This window comes from Gekko japonicus, unplaced genomic scaffold, assembly GCF_001447785.1.
Source record: "Gekko japonicus isolate JY-2015 unplaced genomic scaffold, Gekko_japonicus_V1.1 scaffold2089, whole genome shotgun sequence".
Lineage (NCBI taxonomy): Eukaryota > Metazoa > Chordata > Lepidosauria > Squamata > Gekkonidae > Gekko > Gekko japonicus.
In genome coordinates, this window is record NW_015160282.1 from 164,967 (window position 1) to 188,636 (window position 23,670).

Genomic DNA, 23,670 nt, shown 5'->3' on the forward strand with positions numbered 1-23,670 from the left:
AGGTATACAGTGGTGGGTCTGTTGCTCCTGTTCATTTCTTGGTACCTACATAGAAGGGCTTGGTAGGTTGCATCCTTAATTATAATACTGACATAATCGGTGGCACCTTCATTTCTTCTGCTCCAGTTTCATATGTAGCTAGTGCAGTTGTTTGTTTGCAGGCTAAATTGCGTGTATTCTAAATTGCATGTATCCATTTTAATTTGCTGAAATTATAAATAAAAGTATGTATGGCAGTTAGGGGACCCCAGATGTGCAGTTCTTGCTATGTTGGGCTTTTGCCAATTGTTCCAACATTGTGGTTACAGGACAATTGTAGTAACAGAGATCTCAAGTTTTTAAATTATACCTGTTCAGCAACAGTTTGAACAGCATAGGCACCTTTTAGAATTGATTGAATAAGCAAATATAAAGAGAGATGCCTACCTTTCCATTATTTTAAACCTTTTATTAATGTTCTGTTTGCATTGCTTTTAATTGTGGTGTGAGCCGCCACGATAGGTAAAAAGACAGGATAAAATTTAATATCCCCCCCTCGCCCGAGCTGTTGTTCTGCATAAGTTCCCTGCCTTCGTGAAGACTCTTGAACGTTTTCCCCATTGTTAGAAAGTTGTGTTGGACCTGCCATGTTGCTGAATCGGCTATCTGTTTTTTACTGTTGCAGAAGAGAGCCTAAAAACACGCGCATACCGGCCTATTGCTAACATAATTACATGAGAACAGGCTGCGAGCTTGCATGCTCCCTCTTCCTATTCTCTCTTCGGTATGAATTTCTTGTCCTCTTATTTTGTTGGGTCTGAACCAATGCTCCCTCTAAGCTGTGGAGCCTTGTGAGCAGAAATTCTACTTTGCGAGCCACTGGCATTAAAGTTGTGAGCGAGCGATTTAGCCGCTGCATAAATTACTTGGCTCTGGAGCCCTCCTTCCCAAACTAAGACAGAAATGTGTGAGCCGGAGGTGAAAAAACTGAGCTGGCTCACACTAACTCATCTCAGAGGGAACACTGGCTCTGAACTGTGTCGGCATCGGTGCTGATGTCATATGGTTAAAACCAGAAGTAACTGTGCCGGGCCCTGACCCGAAGGGCCCAGTCTAGCCGGATCTCATCAGATCTCAGAAGCTAAGCCGGGTCGGCCCTGGTTGGTATTTGGATGGGAGACCATCAAGGAAGTTCATGGTTTCTCTGCAGAGGCAGGCAATAGCAAGCCAGGCCTGCGTGTCTTTTGATCTTCTTCACCCAAAGAGTGATTAACACTTGGAATTCACTGCCACAGGAAGTGGTGGTGGCTACAAGCATGGACGGCTTCAAAAGGGAATTAGATAAGCATATGGAGCAGAGGTCCATCAGTGGCTATTAGCCACAAGGTATAAATAGGGGCTCTGGGGCAAGTGATGCTCTGTCTTCTTGGTGCTTGGGGGGGTCAACAGTGGGAGGGCTTCTAATGTCCTGGCCCCACTGCTGGACCTCCTGATGGCCCCTGGTATTTCTGGCCACTGTGTGATACAGAGTGTTGGGTGGGATGGGCCTTTGGCCTGATCCAACATTGGCGTCTCTTATGTTCTTATGATCTCCTTCCTTGTGCGGTACAGTGGTTAAGAGCAGCAGATTCTAACCTGGAGAACCGTGTTTGATTTCCCCGTTCCTCCACATGAAGCCTGCTGGGTGATCTTGGGCCGGTCACAGTTCTCTCAGAATTCTCTCAGTCCCACCTACCTCACAAGGTGCCTGTTGTGGGGAGAGGAAGGGAAGGCAATTTTAAGCCGCTTCGGGACTCCCTAGGGTAGAGAAAAGCAGGGTATAAAAAGCAGCTCTTCTTCTTGTTCCTTGCCTTCCTGGATGGCCCAGCCTAGCCTGATATCTTCAGACCTTGGAAGCGAAGTACAATGGGCCCTGGTGAGTACTTGGGCGGGAGACCACCAAGGAAGTCAAGGGCTGCAGTGCCGAGGCAGGCAATGGCAAAACCACCTTTGTATGTTTCTTGCCTTGAGCTGCGGTGGCTCAAGTGGTTAAGACGCTGAACTGCAGGCTGTGGAAGGTCAGGAGTTCAGGAGTTCGAGACCCGGGTGCCGCATGATGGAGTGAGCTCCCGTCTCTAGTTCCAGCTCCTGCCAACCTAGCAGTTCGAAAGCAAGACATTGCAAGTAGATAAATAGGTACCACTTTGGTGGGAAGAGAACAGCGTTCCGTGCGCCTTGGTGTTTAGTCATGCCGGCCACATGACTGTGGAAACGTCTTCGGACAGCGCTGGCTCTTCGGCTTTGAAACGGAGATGAGCACCGCAACCCTAGAGTCGGACTCGACTGGCTTTCGAGCAAGGGAACCTTTACCTTTACCTGCTTTGAAAAACCCCATGGGGTTGCTGTAAGTCAGCCGCAACATACATCCAAAGCTGAAAACAGCAGAAGGTCCTGGTGATGCGGAACACTTCTGGCTTTCAGTGCCCGAGCCCCTTCCCCCCCCCCTCATTTTTCAGAGCACTGCCAATTTGGACCGGAGTTCATTGTAATGATTTGACATATTCTCTGAGAGCAGCCAGGTCTCCTTGCAAGCTGCATGCTTTTCTATATTTGGTTTTGTTTAATTTGATGGCGTAATGCTGTTGAGATTCATGGCTGCTGCTCCTGCTCGCTGGCCAGCGGAGTTTACTTTTGACAGAGAAGAATCCAAGTTTACTCTCTCTCTCTTTTTTTAAAAAAAAACCTGTGCCAATGGAAGCATGGCTTTCTAAATTCAATTACGATTTTCCTTTCTTTCTTTTTTTTGTCTCTCCCTAGATAGGACTTTTTTGTTTTGGAAATTTAATGAGAGAGCGTGATATAGATTTTTCAAACCATTATTTTGGATGTTTCTAGTTTGTGAGCTCAGTCTTATAACTTTACATTATTCGCTGAGATATAAAGTTTTTGCCGTGGCAGCTAAAGCAGTTTTCCATGCTTGGCAACTAGGGCAAAGATTCGTCCTAGCTCTCACGCTGTAATTCCACTTACTACAGAGAGAAGTGCTTCTTTCTGCTATGGTTGTTAGGCAAAGAGGCTAAAGCTAGGGCTTGGAATTGCTTTGCGTTAGAAAGAAAGAATCTGCATTTGCTGAATTCTGAGACATAACAGCGCTTTAAAAAATAAATACCCAGTTGAATAGACCTGAGTACAATTCTGAGTAGACTTGCTCTGGGTTGTTCTCAATTATTAGTTTTGTGTTAGCTTTTAAGCTGTCACTAGATCGCCGAAGAAAAGATGCTTTCGAATTATGGTGCTGGAGAAGACTCTTGAGAGTCCCTTGGACGGCAAGGAGATCAGATCAGTCAATCCTAAAAGAAATCAACCCTGACTGCTCCCTGGAAGGCCAAATCCTGAAGCTGAAGCTCAAATACTTTGGCCACCCAATAAGAAGGGAGCACTCACTGGAGAAGACCCTGGATGCTGGGAAAAACTGAAGGTCAAAGAAGACGGGGACGGCAAAGGATGAGACGGTTGGACAGTGTTATCGAGGCAACGGACATGAAATTAAGCAGACTTCGGAGCACGACGGAAGACAGGAGGGCCTGGCGTGATGTGGTCCATGGGATCGCGAAGAGTTGGACTCGACTGTGTGACTGAAAGATTCCTGTTCATAAGAACATAAGAGACGCCAATGTTGGATCAGGCCAAAGGCCCATCCAGTCCAACACTCTGTGTCACACAGTAGCCAAAAGTACCAGGTGCCATCAGGAGGTCCACCAGTAGGGCCAGGACATTAGAAGCCCTCCCACTGTTGCCCCCCCCAAGCACCAATAAGACAGAGCATCACTTGCCCCAGAGCCCCTATCTATACCTTGTGGCTAATAGCCACTGATGGACCTCTGCTCCATATGCTTATCTAATTCCCTTTTGAAGCCGTCCATGCTTGTAGCCGCCACCACTTCCTGTGGCAGTGAATTCCACGTGTTAATCACTCTTTGGGTGAAGAAGGACTTCCTTTTATCCATTCTAACCCGACCGCTCAGCAATTTCATGGAGTGCCCACGAGTTCTTGTATTCGTTTATGTTGCAACACACTGATAAGGTTCTATTCTAGAGCAAACTGTCATGGACTAGGGTAGGAGGTCCCTGACCTGTTTTGAGCCTGCAAGCCACCTTTGGAACTCTGACCCAGCGTGGTGGGTGCAGCTACAAAATGGGTAGCACGATTACCTTCCATCACTCAGTGAAGATCCTTGCATAGAGGTGGCTATCTGCTGTCGAAGCAGTATTTCTAAAAGCTGCACAGGCAATTAACTCTCCAGTGGCCAATCAGAGGTCTTTCTGGGCAAATGCCCCACTTAGCCCTGCCCACTTTCTAAAAACATTTGGCCGGTTGGCACTGTGGTGCCCACAGGCACCGTGTTGGGGACCCCTGGACTTTAAGCTACTACGTCATCTGAAGAAATGGTCTGTAGCCCACAGCAGTGTTCCCTCTAAGCTGAGTTCGTGTGAGCCAGCTCACAGTTTTTTTAGCCTCCCGCTCACACATTTTTGTCTTAGCTCAGGAAGGAGGGCTCCAGAGCAAACTAATTTATGCAGTAGCCAAATCGCTCGCTCATAACTTTAATGCCAGTAGCTCACAAAGTGGAATTTTTGCTCACAAGACTCCACAGCTTAGGGGGTGCACTGGCCCACAGAATCCTATGCTGGAATAACTTCTTTTTAGGAGTCCCTTTGCACTTTAAACACTGTTTTTTATATGCATTCACACAGTAGGTACGTTGAAGAAAAAGTATTTTGCATAATTGTCATTTTCTTGGTCATGGACAAAGGCAAGGTACTATGCAGAGCACTAATGACCTGTCCCTGGCTGCTGGAAATCTTCCTTCTGCACTTTCTCTGGCTTCTGAGACTTCAGTAAAAAAAGGCAAAGGTTCCCTTGCTCGAAAGCCAGTCGAGTCCGACTCTAGGGTTGCAGTGCTCATCTCAGTTTCAAAGCCGAAGAGCCGGCGCTGTCCGAAGACGTTTCCGTGGTCATGTGGCCGGCATGACTAAACACCAAGGCGCACGGAACGCTGTCACCTTCCCACCGAAGTGGTACCTGTTTATCTACTTGCAATCTCTTGCTTTCGAACTGCAAGGTTGGCAGGAGCTGGAACTAGAGACGGGAGCTCACTTCAGTAGGTGTACCTTTTCAGCTGTAGTGGCTAAGAACTTGCTGGGAGCTGAATTTTCTGCCTGATAACACGTTCTTGCATTATGCCATGCATGTAGCTTTGCCCATAGACTGGCTTGTGTTTAGCCCTTCTCCCTGACTGTGGTCTAAATCTGATTTGAGGGGACTTGTGTACCTGATGAATGAACTTTTAAAAACTCTGGGAACTCCCCCTTTTTAGAAAACATGGAGACCGGGGCTACCTTGATGTAGGATATGCCCACCAAAAAAATCGTGATTTGTATTTATTAAGCACTTCTGATGGAATCTTAACATATAAAGATTTCTGTAAAAGCATTAATGTGTAAAAATCAGCTATTGGAATAAGTATTTTTCGTACTACTGTGTTTAACATACTACTGTTGAAATTTGTGTTGTTGGTATGTGATAAACTTAGAGTTATTTTAAAAATGCTGGGAGTTCAGGAAATGATATCCCCATCTTCTTGTCTGATAGGCCATCAGTCTAGTACCAGGACAGTACACTTCTGATTGTATAAGCTGTTTTGCACAAGAGGTGTTCACACATGAATGTCTTTCAATCACTGTTATGGTTTGGTACCCCAAATCTACCAGCTTTGAAGCTGTTTTATTACATTATTTTGTGGCCAAAAATACCAAACCATTACATTATTAACATCGCATTTTTATACCTCATTCTACCTTTCCCCCCCCAGTCTCTGTTAGCTATAGTTCTAAAAACAATTCTGCATATTTTATCTTCATACAATAATAAGTGAATCTTGAAACAGGAACCCAATGCATAAGATAAAAGTTTTTGATGGGGTTAAAAAAAAAATCCGTCTTTCCTCTTAGACATCTGTTTCCTTTTTTGTACAGCTGATGATGTCTGATCAAATGCAGGGCACGTACTCCTGGGGTTGATATAGGCACTGCCAAACATAATATCTATAACATCTGTCATATGAATAGATCTGCACAAATTTTGCATGCTGATAATGGATTCTGAGGAGAAATGTGAGGTTTTGCTTCAGAATACTGCTTCCTGCCCTATGGGCTGAATGAGTATCTTGACAAACCTTTGATCTGTATGACAGAGACAGAACAGACCTAGAGATAAGTTTCTGGACAGATATTAATCATGATGACAAAGTAGACTTTCTGTGTAGATACTGCATATTTATCTCACATTTTCTTAAGGCACGTGATTCCCCCCCCCCTTCGCATTTGTGTTTAATAATTTATCTAAAACATTTATTTAGGCACCCTCCTTCCTTGCAGAAGTCAAGGAAGCTTGCCATATAAATATCTCCACAACGGCCCTGTGCGGTTGGGTTAGGCTGGGAAACTGTGACTAGCTGGAGGTCACCTGATTAGCTTGATGGGGATTTGAATTGAGGCCTCTCCAGTCCTCCTCCAGCACCCTTTTTTCGTTGTTGTTCAGTCGCACAGTTGAGTCCGACTCTTCACAACCCCATGGACCACATCACACCAGGCCCTCCTGTACTCTGCCGCCCACTGGAGTCTGCTCAATTTCATGCTCGTTGCATCGATAAGACACTCTGACCATCTCATCCTTTGCCTTCTCTAGCACCGTAATTCAAAAGCATCTATTCTTCGGTGTTCGGCCTTCTTTACGGTCCAACTCTTGCAGCCATACATTACTACTGGGAATACCATTGCTTTGACTATACTGAGTTTTGTTGGCAGGTGATGTCTCTACTTTTTATTATGCTGTCTAGGTTTGCCATCGCTTTCCTTCCAAGGAGCAGGCGTCTTTTAATTTCATGGCTGCAGTGATCTTGGATCCCAGGAACGTGAATTCTGTCACTGCTTCCATGACTTCCCCTTCTATTTGCCAAGGATTGAGAGCCAGTTTGGTGTAGTGGTTAAGTGCGCGGACTCTAATTTGGGAGAATCGGATTTGATTCCCCACTCCTCCACTTGCACCTGGCTGGATGACCTTGGGCAAGCCGTAGTTCTGATAAGAGCTGTTCTTGAAAAAGAGCAGTTTCTGTCAAGAGCTCTCTCAGCCCCGCCTACCTCGCAGGGTGTCTGTTGTGGGGAGGGGAAGGGAAAGGAGTTTGTAAGCCGCTCTGAGACTCCTTTGGGTAGTGAAGGGTGGGGTATAAATCCAATCTCAGATGCCATGGTCTTAGGTTTTTTGATGTTGAGTTTCAAGCCAACTTTTGCGCTCTCCTCTTCCAACTTAGCAAGAGGCTCTTTAGGTCCTCTTCACTTTCTTACACCGTACTGATTCTCCCGTGTCCTTCACACACAGTAAGCTTGTATTAATCTTTATAACAAAAATTGTTATGAATCTTTTTTGAGAGTGTAGTAGGAACGTGGAATGAGAAGCTCATGGAAGCGATTGACGTGGTTCCCCCCCACACACATCAGTCAACCTCTTCTACCCTTGTTACAGTCCAGCACCTTGTTTTATTACATAGCTGAATGACTTGAAGAGGGCTGGGAGATATGTAGAATGGTCCCACAACAGACACCCTGTGAGGTAGGTGGGGATGAGAGAGCTCTTGACAGAAACGGCTCTTTTTCAAGGACAGCTCTTATCAGAACTACGGCTTGCCCAAGGTCATCCAGCCAGGTGCATGTGGAGGAGTGGGGAAATCAAACCCGGTTCTCCCAGATTCGAGTCCGCACACTTAACCATGACACCAGACTGGCGGTCCAGGGTTGCTGTACAGAGACAGGCAGTGGTAAACCACGTCTGTTTGTCTGCTGTGACCCTCCTGGCCCAGTCTAAGTCCAATTTCACCTGATCTCGGAAGCTAAGCAGGGTCAGCCCTGGTTAGTACTTGGATGGGAGACCACCAGGGAAGGCCAAGGTTTGATATGTGAAGGTGGGCAAATGGTAAACCACCGCTGAATATCTCTTGCCTTGAAAACCCTATGGGGTTACCGTAAGTTGGCTGTGAGTTGATGGCACTTTTGAACAGCCGTTAAGGGTGAATGTACTTTTAAAAAAATTAAATAGCTATATTGCTTGGTTTTTTAATTTTTTTTAGGAAAGGTATGCATATATAGAGTTTTGACTTTTATGCATATGGAAATATATAAGTTTATCAACATATTTGGAGAATAAACAATCTTTCTAACTGAAGCCATAAGCAGTTTACTTGACTGGTTAATTTTTTTTCTTCTGTTTGTTTTCCCTCATATGACAATCTGCTGCATATCTTTCTCATGCTTTAAAAATAGCCCCTTAGTTTTGTAAAATCAGAATTGTCTATCGGGAAAGTTACTTTGTTACCAAAATCTGGCCAAAAACCCCCACCAGTCGGTATCTGGTAGGAACCATGTGAATGTATTTAAGTAGCAGTATTTAAGGGTAAAAGTGGAACCTCAAAGCCTCAGCCATGCCTTAGTTTACCTACTAACAGTTTTTCCCCACAGTCGCATTTCTACTATTAGTGTATAAAAGTCTGTGTTAGGAGATCTGCAATACTCACATAAGTTTGATGAAGATTTATATATTTTAGATCATTTAGATATATTTTAGATAATCTCTGTGGTTTAAGGTACCATTAGGCCCCTGCCACACGGCAGGGGAAAAGCCTCTAAAGGCGCGGCTTTTAAAAGCCGCGCCAACGTTGAGACGCCGCGGCGGGATCCCACGGATCCCCTGGCCGCGGCGCCTTTTCTCCCCGGCATGATCAAACGCTGGGGAGAAAACACGGCTCTGACCGGGAGCCGCTGGGGAGAAAACACGGCTCTGTCGGAGCATGCGCAGTTCGGCTACGGGCCGGGGTTGTGCCGGCGCAAGGATGCGCCGGTGATCAAACGCCCGGTTTGTAGCGCGGCTTCCCGTTGAACCACCAAGGTAGGTGGTTTCAACTTGAGGTGGATTTGTGCGGGGAAGGGCCAGTTCGGGGACGGAAGCTCGACGCTTCCCAGATGTTGTGTTGTGATCGCGCCGGTTTGATCCGTCCCCGAACTGTCCCGCTCCCGGCCCAAATCGCCTAGTGTGAACGGGACCTTAGTGTATCATTTTTGCAACGTTTTCTTTAAATAAAAGGTATACTGAAGAGGAGGAATCCACTGAAATAACAGATATCCAAACTTCTTCTGAAATAATATATAACCAATGTCTGCATTCCATTTTAATTGAAATGTTGGCTGGTTGCTAACATTAAGTTAAATAGTAAGTTGTATATTTTACAGAAGACTTGTTCTGCTTCCTGAAATATTAACTCCTCAAATTGAGTGAGTTTTCTCAAGGCTGAGCCACTGTGATTTTTTTTTTTAAAGTCAATAAGCTCTTCAGTTGTAAAAATTTAAAAATATTATGCCTTTACTTAGTATGGAGAGTAAGTCAAAAGATATGATTCTGTTGTTAGGGACTAGATTCAAATTAGTGTCTAGTCCAGATGATTCCTACTTTTCAGAGACCTCATCTGAAGCCCAGTAAAACATGGTAACCTATCTAGTTCTCTTATAGCTGAGGCTACTTGGAACAATCTACGAGACCGTTATAAAATTCCCAACGTACAATGGGCTGTTAATGCAAAAGCGGTTACATTTATAACCAGTACTTAAAGTGCCCTGTGTTAGTCAAATATTAAGGCTACAAAAGCATGGATTATTGTGTAACATCTAAACATGAAACAGGTGCCAACTTTCTTGTCAGGTTGGGTAAAAGCTTCTAGTAATCACTGCTGCCAGGAATCCAGTCAGAAAAGTGGATCTAGGGTCAACCTACAGCTGCATGCATGACCACAGGGTGTAGTGCCTGTTAGCCTATAGTTTTGTTGTTGTTGTTCAGTCGCACAGTCGAGTCCGACTCTTCGCGACCCCTAGACCACATCACTCTGGGCCCTCCTGTCTTCCGTCGTGCTCCAGAGTTTGCTTAATTTCATGTTCGTTGCCTCGATGACACTGTCTAACCATCTCATCCTTTGCCGTCTCCTTCTTCTTTGACCTTCAGTCTTTCCCAGCATCAGGGTCTTCTCCAGGGAGTGCTCCCTTCTCATTGGGTGGCCAAAGTCTTTGAGCTTCAGTTTCATTATCTGGCCTTCCAGGGAACAGTCAGGGTTGACTTCTTTTAGGAATGACTGATTTGATCCTGCTGCCAATTACTTGAGTCATGTTTGGATTCAGTTTTGGTTGACTTGTTGAGAACTGATGGTTTTAGTGGTGGAAAGCGCCATTAAGTCATGGCTGACTTATGGCGACCCCATAGGGTTTTCAAGGCAAGAGATGAACGGAGGTGGGTTTGCCCTTGCCTGCCCCTGTCTTCCATGGCAGTCTCCCATCCAAGTCCTAACCAGCACCAGCCCTGCCTAACTTCTGAGCAGTGTTCCCTCTAAGCTGAGTCAGTGTGAGCCAGCTCACAGTTTTTTAGCCTCCGGCTCACAGATTTTTCTCTTCACTCAGGAAGGGATGTGGCTCCGGAGCAAACTAATTTACGCAGTCGCCGAATTGCTCGCTCAAACTTTAATGCCAGTAGCTCACAAAGTAGAATATTTGCTCACAAGGCTCCGTAGCTTAGAGGGAACATTGCTTCCGAGATCTGATGAGATCGGGGTAGCCTGGGCCATCCCGGCCAGGACAAACTAGATGCTGCCCATGTCCTTATCTACAGACTCTGTCAGGTCAGAATTTGTGGAGGAGGAAAAGAGAGGGGGTATTACAGTACGTTAAGGCTTGTGAACCTCAAAGAAAAAAATTGTATGATTTTGTCCAATTTTCCAGTGCATTTGAATGGCTGGGAGGGGGAGACATACCAAATTCTGACTTAACACTGAGGTTTCTTGTCACAATCTTAGATAAACTGGGCCCCTGCTCCACATCCGGAAAAGTTATAACTTTACTTGCAGAAGTGGAGCCCAGAGTATTTGCACAAGGCTGCACTCTTTGCCTTAGTGGCAAAGAAAATCTGAATTAAGTTGATTAATTCCTCTCTTGCTAAATAGCCAGGGCTATGTTAAGGTATATAAGGTCCCTTTCAGCAATTTTATCCCAAACCTTATACTTACTTTGTATGTTTCGCTGCCTTTTTATCCTGTATTATCTTACCTTGTGTTATTTTAAGCTTGTAATCAGTTTCATGCTAGACACACACATATTTTTATCTCCTGGGTTTTAATGCAGATCCTATTCTGCATTTTATAACTTTTGTTGTATTGTATTGTATTCAGGGGTCATTTCGTAGAAAAAGAGGTGGAGGAGCTCATTAGCATAACTAATTAGCATAACTCATTTGCATGTGCCACACCCCCTGACATCACCGGAAGTGTGTCAGAAGGCAACACCCACCGCTCAGGCGCCACTGGACTGTTTTGGACTGCTAGCTATTGGGGGGGGGACGTGCAGATCTGTCCTCGCAGAGGAGGGAGAGCTTGTACCTGAATAAAACTTGGTCTTAAAGGTGCCACTGGACTGTTTTGGACCGGGGGCCGGGGGGAGCTCTGCAACTTACCTGGCTGCTTCTTGCTCTGACTGAGGGCAGCTGGGAGCAGGGGGCGGGGCTTGTTGCATGTGCCCGCCCTCTGGGCTCTTTACTGCCGGAGCTCTGCTCCTGTGCACTCCTGCAGGAAATGACCCCTGATTGTATCGTATTTGTAATGGCCATATGCAATAAATCGAACTGAGAACTGAGACTTACCACTGTGGTCTGGAAGCCCCACAGAGAGGGAAGGTGACTCAGGATGGCACTGGAAATCTGCAGTCTCCTAAGTAGGACAATTGCCCACGTACATGATCTTTTTTTTCCACTTTGAGAAGCCTCATGGTTCCAAGATGCCCGAAACAACCCCAAAGTACAGTTGGTGACCATCAGATTTCAAAATTCACTACAGAGAAAAGAGCAGAGAGGTCAAAGAGCAGAGAGGTCTGTACATGTTCTTCTCAGCCTCCTAGAATGCCCTTTAGGGAGAAAACATGGGATATAATATTTCCAGTAAGTAGACAAGCACACAATGAGATAAGCGTCCTGATGTATCACAGTAGTTAAAGCAAAAGGAAGTGCTTTTGAGCACCACACTGTCAATCTGTGGAATTCTCTGCCCTGGGCCATTGTAAAAGTTAAGAGGAGAAGGTTTTGCCATTAGTTGCTGTAAATTTTCCGGGATGTGTGGCCGTGGTCTTGGCATTGTAGACCCTGACGTTTTGCCAGTAACTGTGACCGGCATCCTCAGAGGTATAAACACATTGCCATTGACGCAAGTGGTTCACGCAATGTAACTTCCTGTCCCGGATGCCCTTATGGTGTCACCCATGAATATAGTGAGTGAGGAGAAAAGAGAGTTACATCATCGCTCTCCTTAGCATCTAGTATTGGCTGTTTGTTTGTTTGTTGATTGATGCTCAGAGCCAGTTTGGTGTAGTGGTTAGGAGCGCGGACTCTAATCTGGGAGAACTGGATTTGATTCCCCACTCCTCCACTTGCGTCTGCTGGATGACCTTGGGTCAGTCACAAGGTCTCTCAGAATTGTTCTCTCAGGAGCAGTTCTGGAAAGAACTCTCTCAGCTCCACCTACCTACAGGGTGTCTGTTGTGGGGAAAGAAAGGGAAAGGAGATTTTAAGCCGCTTTGAGACACTGAGTGAAGAGCAAGGTATAAATCCAATCTCCTCCTCCTCCTCCTGGATGACCTGGGGTCAGTCACAAGTTCTCTCAGAGCTGTTCTCTCAAGGGCAGTTTTCAAGAGAGCTCTCTCAGCCCCACCTACCTCACAGGGTGTCTGTTGTGGGGAGAGGAAGGGAAAGGAGATTGTAAGTTGCTCTGAGACACTGAGTGAAGGACAAGGTATAAATCCTATCTCCTCCTCCTCCTTCTCCTGGATGACTTGGGGTCAGTCACAAGTTCTCTCAGAGCTGTTCTTTTAAGGGCAGTTTTCAAGAGAGCTCTCTCAGCCCCACCTACCTCACAGGGTGTCTGTTGTGGGGAGAGGAAGGGAAAGGAGATTTGCAAGCCACTCTTAGACACTGAGTGAAGGGCGGGGTATAAATCCATTCTCCTCCTTCTGTTGCTGGAAATAGGATACAAGGGTAGAAAGGCAGTTGGCCTAGTACAGTGTGCTAGCTGGGGATCTCTCATCGCTTTCTGTTCCAGCTACTTTTTCCATTTTTTCCCTCTCTTAGTTGCACGTACAAGATGTGGTTGATATGGTCTTTCCTGTGTAAAACATTTATTTACAAAGGGTACAAAGGGAAGTGACTGGTGATTAATAAAGATCTGTAGCACAAGGACTGCAAAAAAAAGCAAAACTCCTGTTCATTACCTCTGTGGATATTTGCCTCTTGCTTTGGTGAGGAAAGCCAGGAGGCTGTACAAAGCATCCTTGCCCTAAGAATCTTTTGAATCCATGTTATATCACAATTTTAACCTATGAAGAATTATTAGTGGTGTGAATGAAAGAAAACGGTAGTGACTGAGTTCTGCCATAACACTTAGAAGCCATAGATTGAATTATTGGATAGATTTTTCCTTCCTGAAGTGTGTAGAGAGAAAAAATAGTATTGTGAACACTGGATTTGATCCTATCACATGAGGCCAGGTCTTCTCACATGTTGTAGTAGGGGACCTATTTTTGATAGGCTAAAATGCTTGGGGCTCTTTAGCTTGGAGAAATGACGGCTGAGGGGTGACATGATCAAGGTTTGTAAGATTATGCGTGGGATAGAGCAGGTAGAGAAAGAAGTACTTTTCTCCCTTTCTCACAATACAAGTACTTGTGGGCACTCCATGAAATTGCAGAGCAGTCGGGCTGGAACAGATAAAAGGAAATCCTTCTTCACCAAAAGAGGGATTAACACGTGGAATTCACTGCCACAGCAGGTGGTGGCGGCTACAAGCATGGATGGCTTCAAGAGGGAATTAGATAAGCATATGGAGCAGAGGTCCATCGGTGGCTATTAGCCACAAGGTATAGAGAGGGGCTCTGGGGCAAGGGATGCTCTGTATTCTTGGTGCTTGGGGGGGGGGTCAACAGTAGGAGGGCTTCTAGTGTCCTGGCCCCACTGCTGGACCTCCTGATGGCACCTGGCAGGGCTATTTTTGGGCAGGAACGCACAGGAACGGAGTTCTGGCTGGCTCCCAAGTTGGCCACGCCCAGCAGGAACTCATTAGCATAATAGGCCACACCCAACAGCAGACACTCATTAGGATTGGCTACATCAGGGGTGTGTGGCCTAACATGCAATGGAGTTCTTGCTCCTAAATAAGCCCTGGGTTTTGACAACAAGCAAGGTAAACAGAATAAGAAGCAAAAGGTGGGTGTGGCTGGATGACCACACTTCTGATAACACGGGGGTGTGGCCTAATATGCTAATAAACTGTGCTGTCAGGGGTGTGGCCTAATATGCTACTGAGTTCCTGCTGTTGGGTGTGGCCTATTATGCTAATGAGTTCCTGCTGGGCTTTTTCTACAAAAAGAGCCCTGGCACCTGGTATTTTTAGCCACTGTGTGACAGAGTGTTGAACTGGATGGGCCATTTGACCTATTCCAACATTGGCTTCTCTTATGTTCTTATGTTTATGTTATGTTTTTTCTGTCAAGTTGCGGCCAACTTATGGCAACCCTGTATGGTTTTCAAGACAAGAGATGTTCAGAGGTGGTTTGCCATTGCCTGCCTCTGCATAGTGACCCTGGTCTTCCTTCAGCGGTCCCCCATCCAAATGCTAACCGGGACTGACCCTGCTCAGCTCCCGAGATTGAATGAGATCTGGCTAGCCTTGGCTCTCCAGGTCAGGACTGTGTTTTGCTATTGGTACATGATGCAGTACAAATAGCACAAACAAAATCCAGCTGGAGTGACGGTATTTCTAAATAAGGGGTGATTTGCACCTCTGATTTAAATGCCTTGGGAGGCAACACTGTTAACATTTTTCTGTTGTGATGGTCAGTCATTTAGTTGACATTAAAGGAAGATTAGACTAATTAATGGAGTATCCTGTATGATCTTTTGCGTTCAGATGGGTAGCCATGTTGGTCTGAAGCAGCAGGACAAAGTTTGAGTCCAGTGGAACCTTTTAAGACCAACAAAGTTTATTCAAGGTATAAGTTTTCATGTGCATGCCCACCTCTAAAGAACTTCTGAACTTCTGAACACAAAAGCTTATACCTTGAATAAAACAATGTTGGTGTTAAAGGTGCCACTGGACTCAAACTTTAATCTTCTGTGTTGTTTGCCTTATTCGTTGTGTAGTCCACATAACCGTAACAGTTCAATTTCCTGGCATTCGTGGACTCCATACGTTAAAGAGTCTGATCTCATTCCAGGCCTTTTCAAGAAATCAAACTTATTTGCAACCTGAGATGAATTCTCAATACGGGAGTCATAGGTACCATTAGGTAAGACACAGCGACTGATGACTGTGTTTCTAGCCAAAGAAATTACTTCTGTCTGTGCCTGGATGCTTTGTGGTTTCCCCGAGTGCCCCCTTGCAATGGCTAGATTGGTTATTTAATCCGTGATTTCATATCTTTGCTCTTCTAGATGTCAAAAAAGATTGGTCCGACCATGCCTTGTGGTGGGAAAAGAAGAAAACCTGGCTCCTTAAAACCCACTGGACCTTGGATAAGTATGGGATACAGGCTGACGCCAAGCTGCAGTTCACTCCCCAGCACAAACTGCTCCGGCTCCAGCTCCCGAACATGAAATATGTGAAGGTGAAAGTGAACTTCTCCGACAGAGTCTTCAAAGCGGTGTCTGACATCTGCAAAACCTTCAGTGAGTATCTGCTGTTGGAATTGATAAGCATTGCATTGCCTCTTAATGCGACAGGCAATCATCTCCTCTAGCTCTTGGTACCTATTTGGTAATGTGGCCCCACATCGGAAGCAAGCATAGATGTTTTAATCAATCTTCCTTTGTCTTGACTGATTAATTTGCCGTGACCTGGGTGTCATGCCGTTCTCTTGTAACAGGAAGAGTGGATAGCGATCAGCTTGATGGAAATATGTGTGCTAAATATTAGTGAAATAAAGGATGTGGAGTAGCTTTGGCGTCACCTCTGATTGCCCACAGTAATTCGTAAGCCTTTGTTTCCAGGCTTGTAATTTGTGTTAGTTTTTGCCTGTCTCAGAGTGAGGTGTGTTGCCTGCTGTTCAGGACACAGGTCTCAGAAGGAGGACAAGGGCTGATTTAAGTGCACCTCGGTTTTAGTCATGCCAGTCACATGACCACGGAGAAGTCTTCGGACAGTGCTGGTTCTTCGGCTTGGAAACGCAGCTGAGCACCTAGAGTTGGATTCAACTGGCTTTCGAGCAAGGGAAACTTTTAGCTTTACATGTTATAAAAGGTACAGTTGGTTCCCTAAAGCATGGTGAAAGCAGAGATTTCCCTATGAAGTTTCTGGGCAAAAGGGGCACTCTCTACGGTTGCAGGTTCCTAGACTGGTATCTTTTTAATGTATTCAGCCTAGAGTCCCTCTCCGCCCTGCTGGCGCAAATCTGCTTGGGAGAGGAAGATAACAGATAGACATGTGGAGTAGTGAGTTACAGTGATTTGAAATCACGCTTGTTGGAAATGTATCCTTGAAGACTGGCGGAACAATGCAGGTTCAGTGGTCTCATTGGGTAAAGGATTTCTTTTGTTTCTATGCTGTGTGCGCTGTTGGCATCCCATCAGATTTTGGTGACAGACATTTCCTTTGATTTTTGTAATGGTCCTTGTATAGGTATGGAAGGTGTGATTTATTTATTTTTTAAAGACGCTGGGGTACCAATTGAAAACTAGAGTGCATTCACTGTGTTTTGTTTCTGTTGTGAGCTGCCCTGAGCCCATCATGGGATAGGGTGGGATAGAAGTGCAGTAAATAAATAAATAAAATAGGTGTCAGTATTGCTTACCGTTACCACCCCGAATGATTATTTTACAAAACATAAGTACATCAAGTTATCCAGCAATAAGACAGCCTTCTGTCAGACTCCCCACAGCATCAACGAAATACACACTTGCAGAAAGGTTATACTTTATTTGAAGCCATAGATGCATAGACAGGATCACTGTTCGGAATGAGGGGGGAGCAAAGAGCATGGTATGTTATAGTACATTCAAACCACTGAGGCCCAATTGTGGGAGTTCCCCCGCGCGCCATCGGGCCTGGGAGCAAACGCTTCTAGGCAGCACACGTTATCTCTTTCTCACGGTGTTTCGTGAGATCCTCCAAGCAACTAACAAGCAGCGGCAACCACCTGTGGCCTTGAGAGATATAGACGTTTCAGCAGCTAAGCAATTAAGCGCATCAACAGGTCTACATATGAAAGTGAAAGCAATCAAGCGCACATAGAAAAAATAAAACAAAACATTGGCAGCTTGCTGACACCTTCAAACCGATGAAGTTACAGCCTTATTGGAACTCTATGATTATAATTTCTGATGTATAATTTGCCTTAAAAAGCTGCTCAGGTGAAGGAGTAGATATGAATCAGGCCTGCGGCACTGGGAAAGGGCATCTTTTTCTTTTTTTTATTCTCTCCCACCACTGTTTCCCTAGTAAAATAAATCTCCCTTTGCCCCCAGCAGTTACTTACAGCCTTAGTAGGAGAAAAAGCCTGAACTTTTCCCCCTGGAAGCTAAAATGACCAGACTGAGGTTATTGTACTTTGGTCCCATTATGAGAAGACAAGAATCACTGGAAAAGACAATAATGCTGGGAAAGGTTGAAGGCAGCAGGAAAAGAGGAAGAAGACCCAACATGAGATGGGTTCACTCAGTCAAGGAAGCCACGACGGCCCTCAGTTTGCAAGACCTGAGCAAGGCTGTTAATGAGAGGACATTTTTGGAGGGCATTAATTCAGGGTCTCTTTAAGTCGGAAGTGACTTGAGGTCACAGCGTGTAACACAGAGAGAGAGAGAAAGAGAGAAGGGATAACTGTCCTTACCCTCATCCCATGGTTTAAAGCATTAGGGAAACAACATTGAATTGGGGGGGGGGGTGATCAAACCCTTCATTTCCCAGTGGTACTGTCCAGATTTTTATGGGGGGGCATTGCTGTTTTTTGTTTTTTTAAAATGGCCGGTATATGTAGGATATCCTACATATCCTAAAATAAATCAACCCTGACTGTTCCCTGGAAGGCCAGGTAATGAAACTGAAGCTCAAATAGGGAGCACTCACTGGAGAAGACCCTGATGCTGGGAAAGATTGAAGGTCAAAGAAGACGGGGACAGCAAAGGATGAGATGGTTAGACAGTGTCATAGATGCGACGAACATGAAGTTGAGCCAACTTCAGAGGACGGCGGAAGACAGGAGGGCCAGGCGAGATCTTGTCCATGGGGTCGCAAAGAGTCGGACTCGACTGCGACTGAACAACAACAAATATGTAGGAGGAGGAGGTTGGATTTATACCCTGCCCTTCACTCGGAGTCTCAGAGCAGCTTACAAACTCCTTCCCTTCCCCACAACAGACACCCTATGAGGGAAATGGGGCTGAGAGAGCTCTTTCCAGAACTGCTGTGACCAGAACTATGGCTTGCCCAAGGTCATCCAGCATCTGTAAGTGGAGGGGTGGGGAATCAGACGCGGTTCTCCCAGATTAGAGTCCGGGCACTTAACCTATACCAAACTGGCTCTCCTACAGCAAACTGACAGGAGTTCCAGTTGTATAACTCCAGCAATCGTACCTAGTTTCACCCCAAGATTGTTTTGAACCATCATCAGTGTCAGCCGTTGCCCTGCCTATCCAAAGGAGCCTCAGAGAGGAGAACTGTGTTGTTCCACTTGCAGCACTGCATTTAATTGCATGGGTGCTTAGTAAGAAAAACACTCATTTTGACAGCGTTTCCTTCTTGAATCATCACGGTCTTTCAGCTGTCCGTCTTTCTGGGCAGAAAGACTGTATCCAAGATTACCTTTTCCACTAAAGCTGTTGGTAAGAAAGTAAGAGAAGCCAATGTTGGATCAAGCCAGTGGCCCATCCAGTCCAGCACTCTGTGTCGCACAGTGGCCAAAACCCAGGTGCCATCAGGAGGTCCACTAGAAGCCCTTTCCCACTGTTGCCTCCTCCAAGCACCAAGAAGACAGAGCATCACTTGCCCCAGACAGAGTGTTCCATCTCAACCTTGTGGCTAATAGCCTCTGATGGACCTCTGCCACATATATTTATCCAGTCCCCTCTTGAAGCTGTCTATGCTTGTAGTGGTGAGAAATATCTTTGCAGCCAATCAGTTCTTGGTAAAACTGGCTTTTCTGTTTCCTTTAAGAGGCAACCTATGGTCATTGTAGGTATGAGTTTATAATGATGGGGACGATTTCTGATGTACCTGGTCTTTCTATATTCAGCAAAGTAGCCTTCTCACTTCTTCAGTTGGCATTCTCTTATAACTGCTAGTATCAATTTTTGAACGGATGTCTTTTGGTCCAGACCTATTTGAAAAGGAAGCCAACATTGGAGTGTGCAGTTGGAATCTGCAACTTGAGCGTTGTCATAAGAAATCTATTTTTTGCTTTTAAAATAAAAATGGATTACTCTTGGCTGACCTATTTCTGTCAGTAGGCAGGAAGTGAGCCGCTGGAGGTAAACTATTATGGCATGGCAGCGATCTTGTCAAATAGGACTCCTGATTTAAAACCACTGTCCCCTTCCCTAATAATATGGACACCGTTGAAAAATAATACTCTGGCTTATATCAGATACCATCTGTCTGCATCCTGAAGGGGGTAACAGAAGCCGAAGAAAGGGGAACAAAACTGCATTGCATTGCATTGCATTACACAATGCCTTGTTACAAAAATAACATACTATTCTGAGTTCATTCTAAAGCCAGAACTCATGGGCGGTCTATCCAAAATGTGCTCAGTTCTACATTCTGGTGTGTTCTCAGTAGCTGGGAGTTCATAGTAGTAAGTGGGGTAACCTCTAAGAACTCTTTGACTGAGTAAGAGTGCAATGTAATATACTAGGGTGGTGACATGATCAAGTGGTTGTAATGGGAGATATGTGAGGGGTGGTCTTCTTAAGGGGTTATTTACTTATTTAAACATTTATATCCCACCTTTCCTCAGGGTTCAAGGGGGCTTACAATAATAGTTAAACAAAGCTTGAGTCCACTGGCACCTTTATGACCAACCCAGCTTCATTCAAGGTATGAGTTTCTGTGTGCACGCAGACTTCCTTCATATACAGTCGTCTGAAGATACCTGCTAATGAAAATGACCGCTCCTTTTGCATTTGAAGGAGTAGCTGTCACACAAAATCGATGGGTGGAAGCTGAAGAATCAGGCAGCAAACATTGCACTGTTTTGGGCTTTGATATTAAAAAATATCGCTGTGATAGTACTGTATTGATAACTTTTAGTGTGCTTGGCTGTGTGTCTTTAAGATATTTATCTCGAATACTGTATCTTTGGCAGTCTCTTAAGTACCGCTACAACTTGTGAGAAAGTCCAATATCTGGGAAAACTCAGACTTCCTCACTAAACCCTTTTTTTTATTTCCCTGAAGGTAGCTGCCAATGCAATCTCTTCTGAAACTGAGAACATATGTGTGGTGGCTTTTAAAAAAAGAAACTTGATGCTCAAAGCCGTACCCGATTTTACTGGGGGGAAAAGGCTGGGCTTTTTCCACATGTGTTGTCAAGAAAAAGTGGGGTCTGTCTTAGGTGGTTTTTTGGTGGGATCTGCTTGTGCTTTTTTAAAATGGAGATAACTCATGAACTGTATGTCATGAACTTTCCTGACATCTCTCGTTCCAATGATATTGGTGGTTTTTCCTTTGTGAGAGTGGCAGTAACAACATTTTTGGCCTCGTGATAATCTCCTGCACAAAAATGTTCCCCCTAACATCTGATCCCATTGCCTGGGTTCAGCTCCTTCCCTCTCCCTTGGTCCTTCTGTTGCTCAGAAAACCTGGAAAACTGAAGACAAATAGAACTGGGAGTCTTAAGATACCAGCCCTGAATGTTTTTGGATATTCCTGAATTTGTTGTTGTTGTTGTTGTTCAGTCACAGAGTCGAGTCTGACTCTCTGCGACCCCACGGATTGCATCACGCCAGGCCCTCCTGTCTTCCGTCGTGCTCCAAAGTTTGCTTAATTTCATGTTCGTTGCATCGATAACATTGTCTAGCCATCTCATCCTTTGCCGTCCCCTTCTTCTTTGGCCTTCAGTCTTTCCCAGCACCAGGGTCTTCTTCTCCAGTGAGGGCTCCCTTCTCATTTGGTGGCCAAAGTCTTTGAGCTTCAGCTTCAGTGTCTGGCCTTCCAGGGAACAGTCAGGGTGGTTTCTTTTAGGATTGACTGACTGATTTATTCCTGAATACTTATGGAATTTTTCAGGAAGCAATATCCGGTATTCTTGACAGGGCATGAGCTCTCGTGAGTCATTGCTCACTTCTTCAGTTATCTGAGGAAGTGCGCAGTGACTCTCCAAAGCAACTCCCCTGCCATAAACGTTGTTAGTCTTTAAGGTGCTACTGGACTCCTCTTGCTCTTTTCTACTGCTATAGACAGACTAACACGGCTATCCATCTGGATCTGTCGGTATTCTTGAGAATCCGGAGTATTACCCAGGTAACCAAATATACCAAAATATCTGAATGCACATCCTTGGATGTGCGTTCAAAGTAAACTATTGAAACTTTGCTTTAGAACACGTACTAATTTTGACTTGCAGAGAAATTTGGCAGAGCGAGACCTAACTTTGACACTGGTCTACTTTTCCTCAGCCATAAACTCTGAGGCAACTCTTGCTATATAGCAGAAGGGCTATGAAATGAGTGCATTGTGAAACTGAACGGGTTGGCTTCCAAGTACAGCCCTAGCCCCCTTCACAATCAAGATGGCCAGAAGGGGCCGAGTGTGGCGGTTTCAATACAGTTGGTAGACTTCATTTCCCTTGGCTCATATACCAGAACACTGGTTGCTTTGTTGGCTCTGAAAGCTGAAATATGCAGTAGGCTGGCTTACAGAGCCTGGACAAAAGCCACGGGTAGCTGTGTCTTCATTAGGGAGGCACTGAAGCCTGAGTACTTCAATGGTTCCTAGAATGCTAATTAAGGGTGGGTAAGAGACAACTGATTCCCCCCCCGCATTCGATATTAAGGCCTTTTTCAAGTAGAAAAGCAAAATATTACTTGTTGTCGACCACGTGCCATAGTGCTTGCAAGAGAATACCTTCCTTAGATTCCTCTGCTACCCCATAGGCCATAATAATACCAGAGACCCTCTTCAGTAGGTGCTTTTCGATCCCCAGCCGCTCTCTTGCATCTTTCTGCTTTTTGGTGTTCTACTGCCAGTTTCCCACTTCCAGCTAGATTGATTCGTTTTCAGTGGTCACCATCCAACTGGAGTCTGTGCAAAACAGCTTATTGGCATTCTAGATCTGGTAACTGGCATCCAAGTTCCCTCTCTTGGAAGGAAATGTAACAGTATGAGCATGCCTTGAGAGTTTCTGTCAAGAGTTCTCTCAGCCCCGCCTACCTCACAGGGTGTCTGTGGTGGGGAGGGGAAGGGAAAGGAGTTTGTAAGCAGCTCTGAAACTCCTTTGGGTAGTGAAGGGCGGGGTATAAATCCAATCTCTTCTCTCTTCTTCTCTTCTCTAGTTTTGGGTGAACTGCCCAAGGGGACTCCTGTCCATTCTCACACAAATTCACCAACCAATATTACTGTAATAATTTGTCAGTAGCAATATCTGACCAGTCTGTGAATTCTTGGGTAGTTCAGGCAGGCAGTCTTCTATGTTCTAAACACACATGAAGCTGGATCCAGACCATCAGTCCATCTGGGAAGCAGCTCTCCAGGGTCTCAGGCTGAGGCCTTTCACATCACCTACTGCCAGATCTCTTTAACTAGAGTTGCAGGGGATTGAACCTGGGACCTTCTGCATACCAAGCAGATGTTCTACCACTGAGCCATGGCCTTCTCTGCTTGCTTCTTTCCATTAGTCCAGCCTACACCATGGTATCAAAAACTACAGGCTACACTTCAACATCTTCCAATTTGACTCCTTCCCATTATCTCTCTACTAGAGGTATAGTTCTTAGACCGGACATGCCACCTCCTTCTAAGGTTGTGACATCAAGTGCCTCTCAATGAAGGTATCCTCAAAACACTTAAGGGATTATGAAGTTGCAGCTTGTAGTTCATCCACCTGTTCGGGAGAATCAAAGAAAACAAAGAAGCATAACGATTTGGATTGGTCCCCATATTTCTGGGGTTTGTCCCTTGAATGTCCAATCTGATTCAGCAATCCTGTTATTTGCCCCTGGTTTCTACAGTGCCTGTTCCTTCCCCATGGAATCACCATTCCTTGCTCCTATGTGATGGCTTACGCCAGAGCCTATTGTGGATAGTGTATTTCATTTCGTACCAGTGTTCCCTCTAAACTGAGTTAGTGTGAGCCAGCTCACAGTTTTTTAGCCTCCGGCTCACACGTTTCCGTCTGACCTCAGGAAGGGACGGCTCCAGAGCAAACTAATTGATGCAGCAGCCAGATGTCTCGCTCACCACTTTAATGCCAGTAGCTCACAAAGTAGAATTTTTGCTCACAAGAATTCACAGCTTAGAGGGAGCGCTGGTTCTTAAAAAGGTAAAGGTAAAGGTTCCCTTGCTCGAAAGCCAGTCGAGTCCGACTCTAGGGTTGCGGTGCT

General features: G+C 45.3%; 1 protein-coding gene across 4 annotated transcripts in view; it reads left to right on the plus strand.

Moving 5' to 3' along the window:
- The window catches only part of FERMT2 (fermitin family member 2), a 170,082-nt gene that overhangs the window by 39,976 nt on the left and 106,436 nt on the right, over positions 1-23,670 (plus strand). For all 4 annotated transcript variants that reach the window (XM_015415539.1, XM_015415547.1, XM_015415522.1 and 1 more), the window contains exon 2: positions 15,575-15,808. In XM_015415539.1, the coding sequence (XP_015271025.1) occupies positions 15,575-15,808 (234 nt within the window). The remainder of the gene's footprint in view (positions 1-15,574; positions 15,809-23,670) is intronic.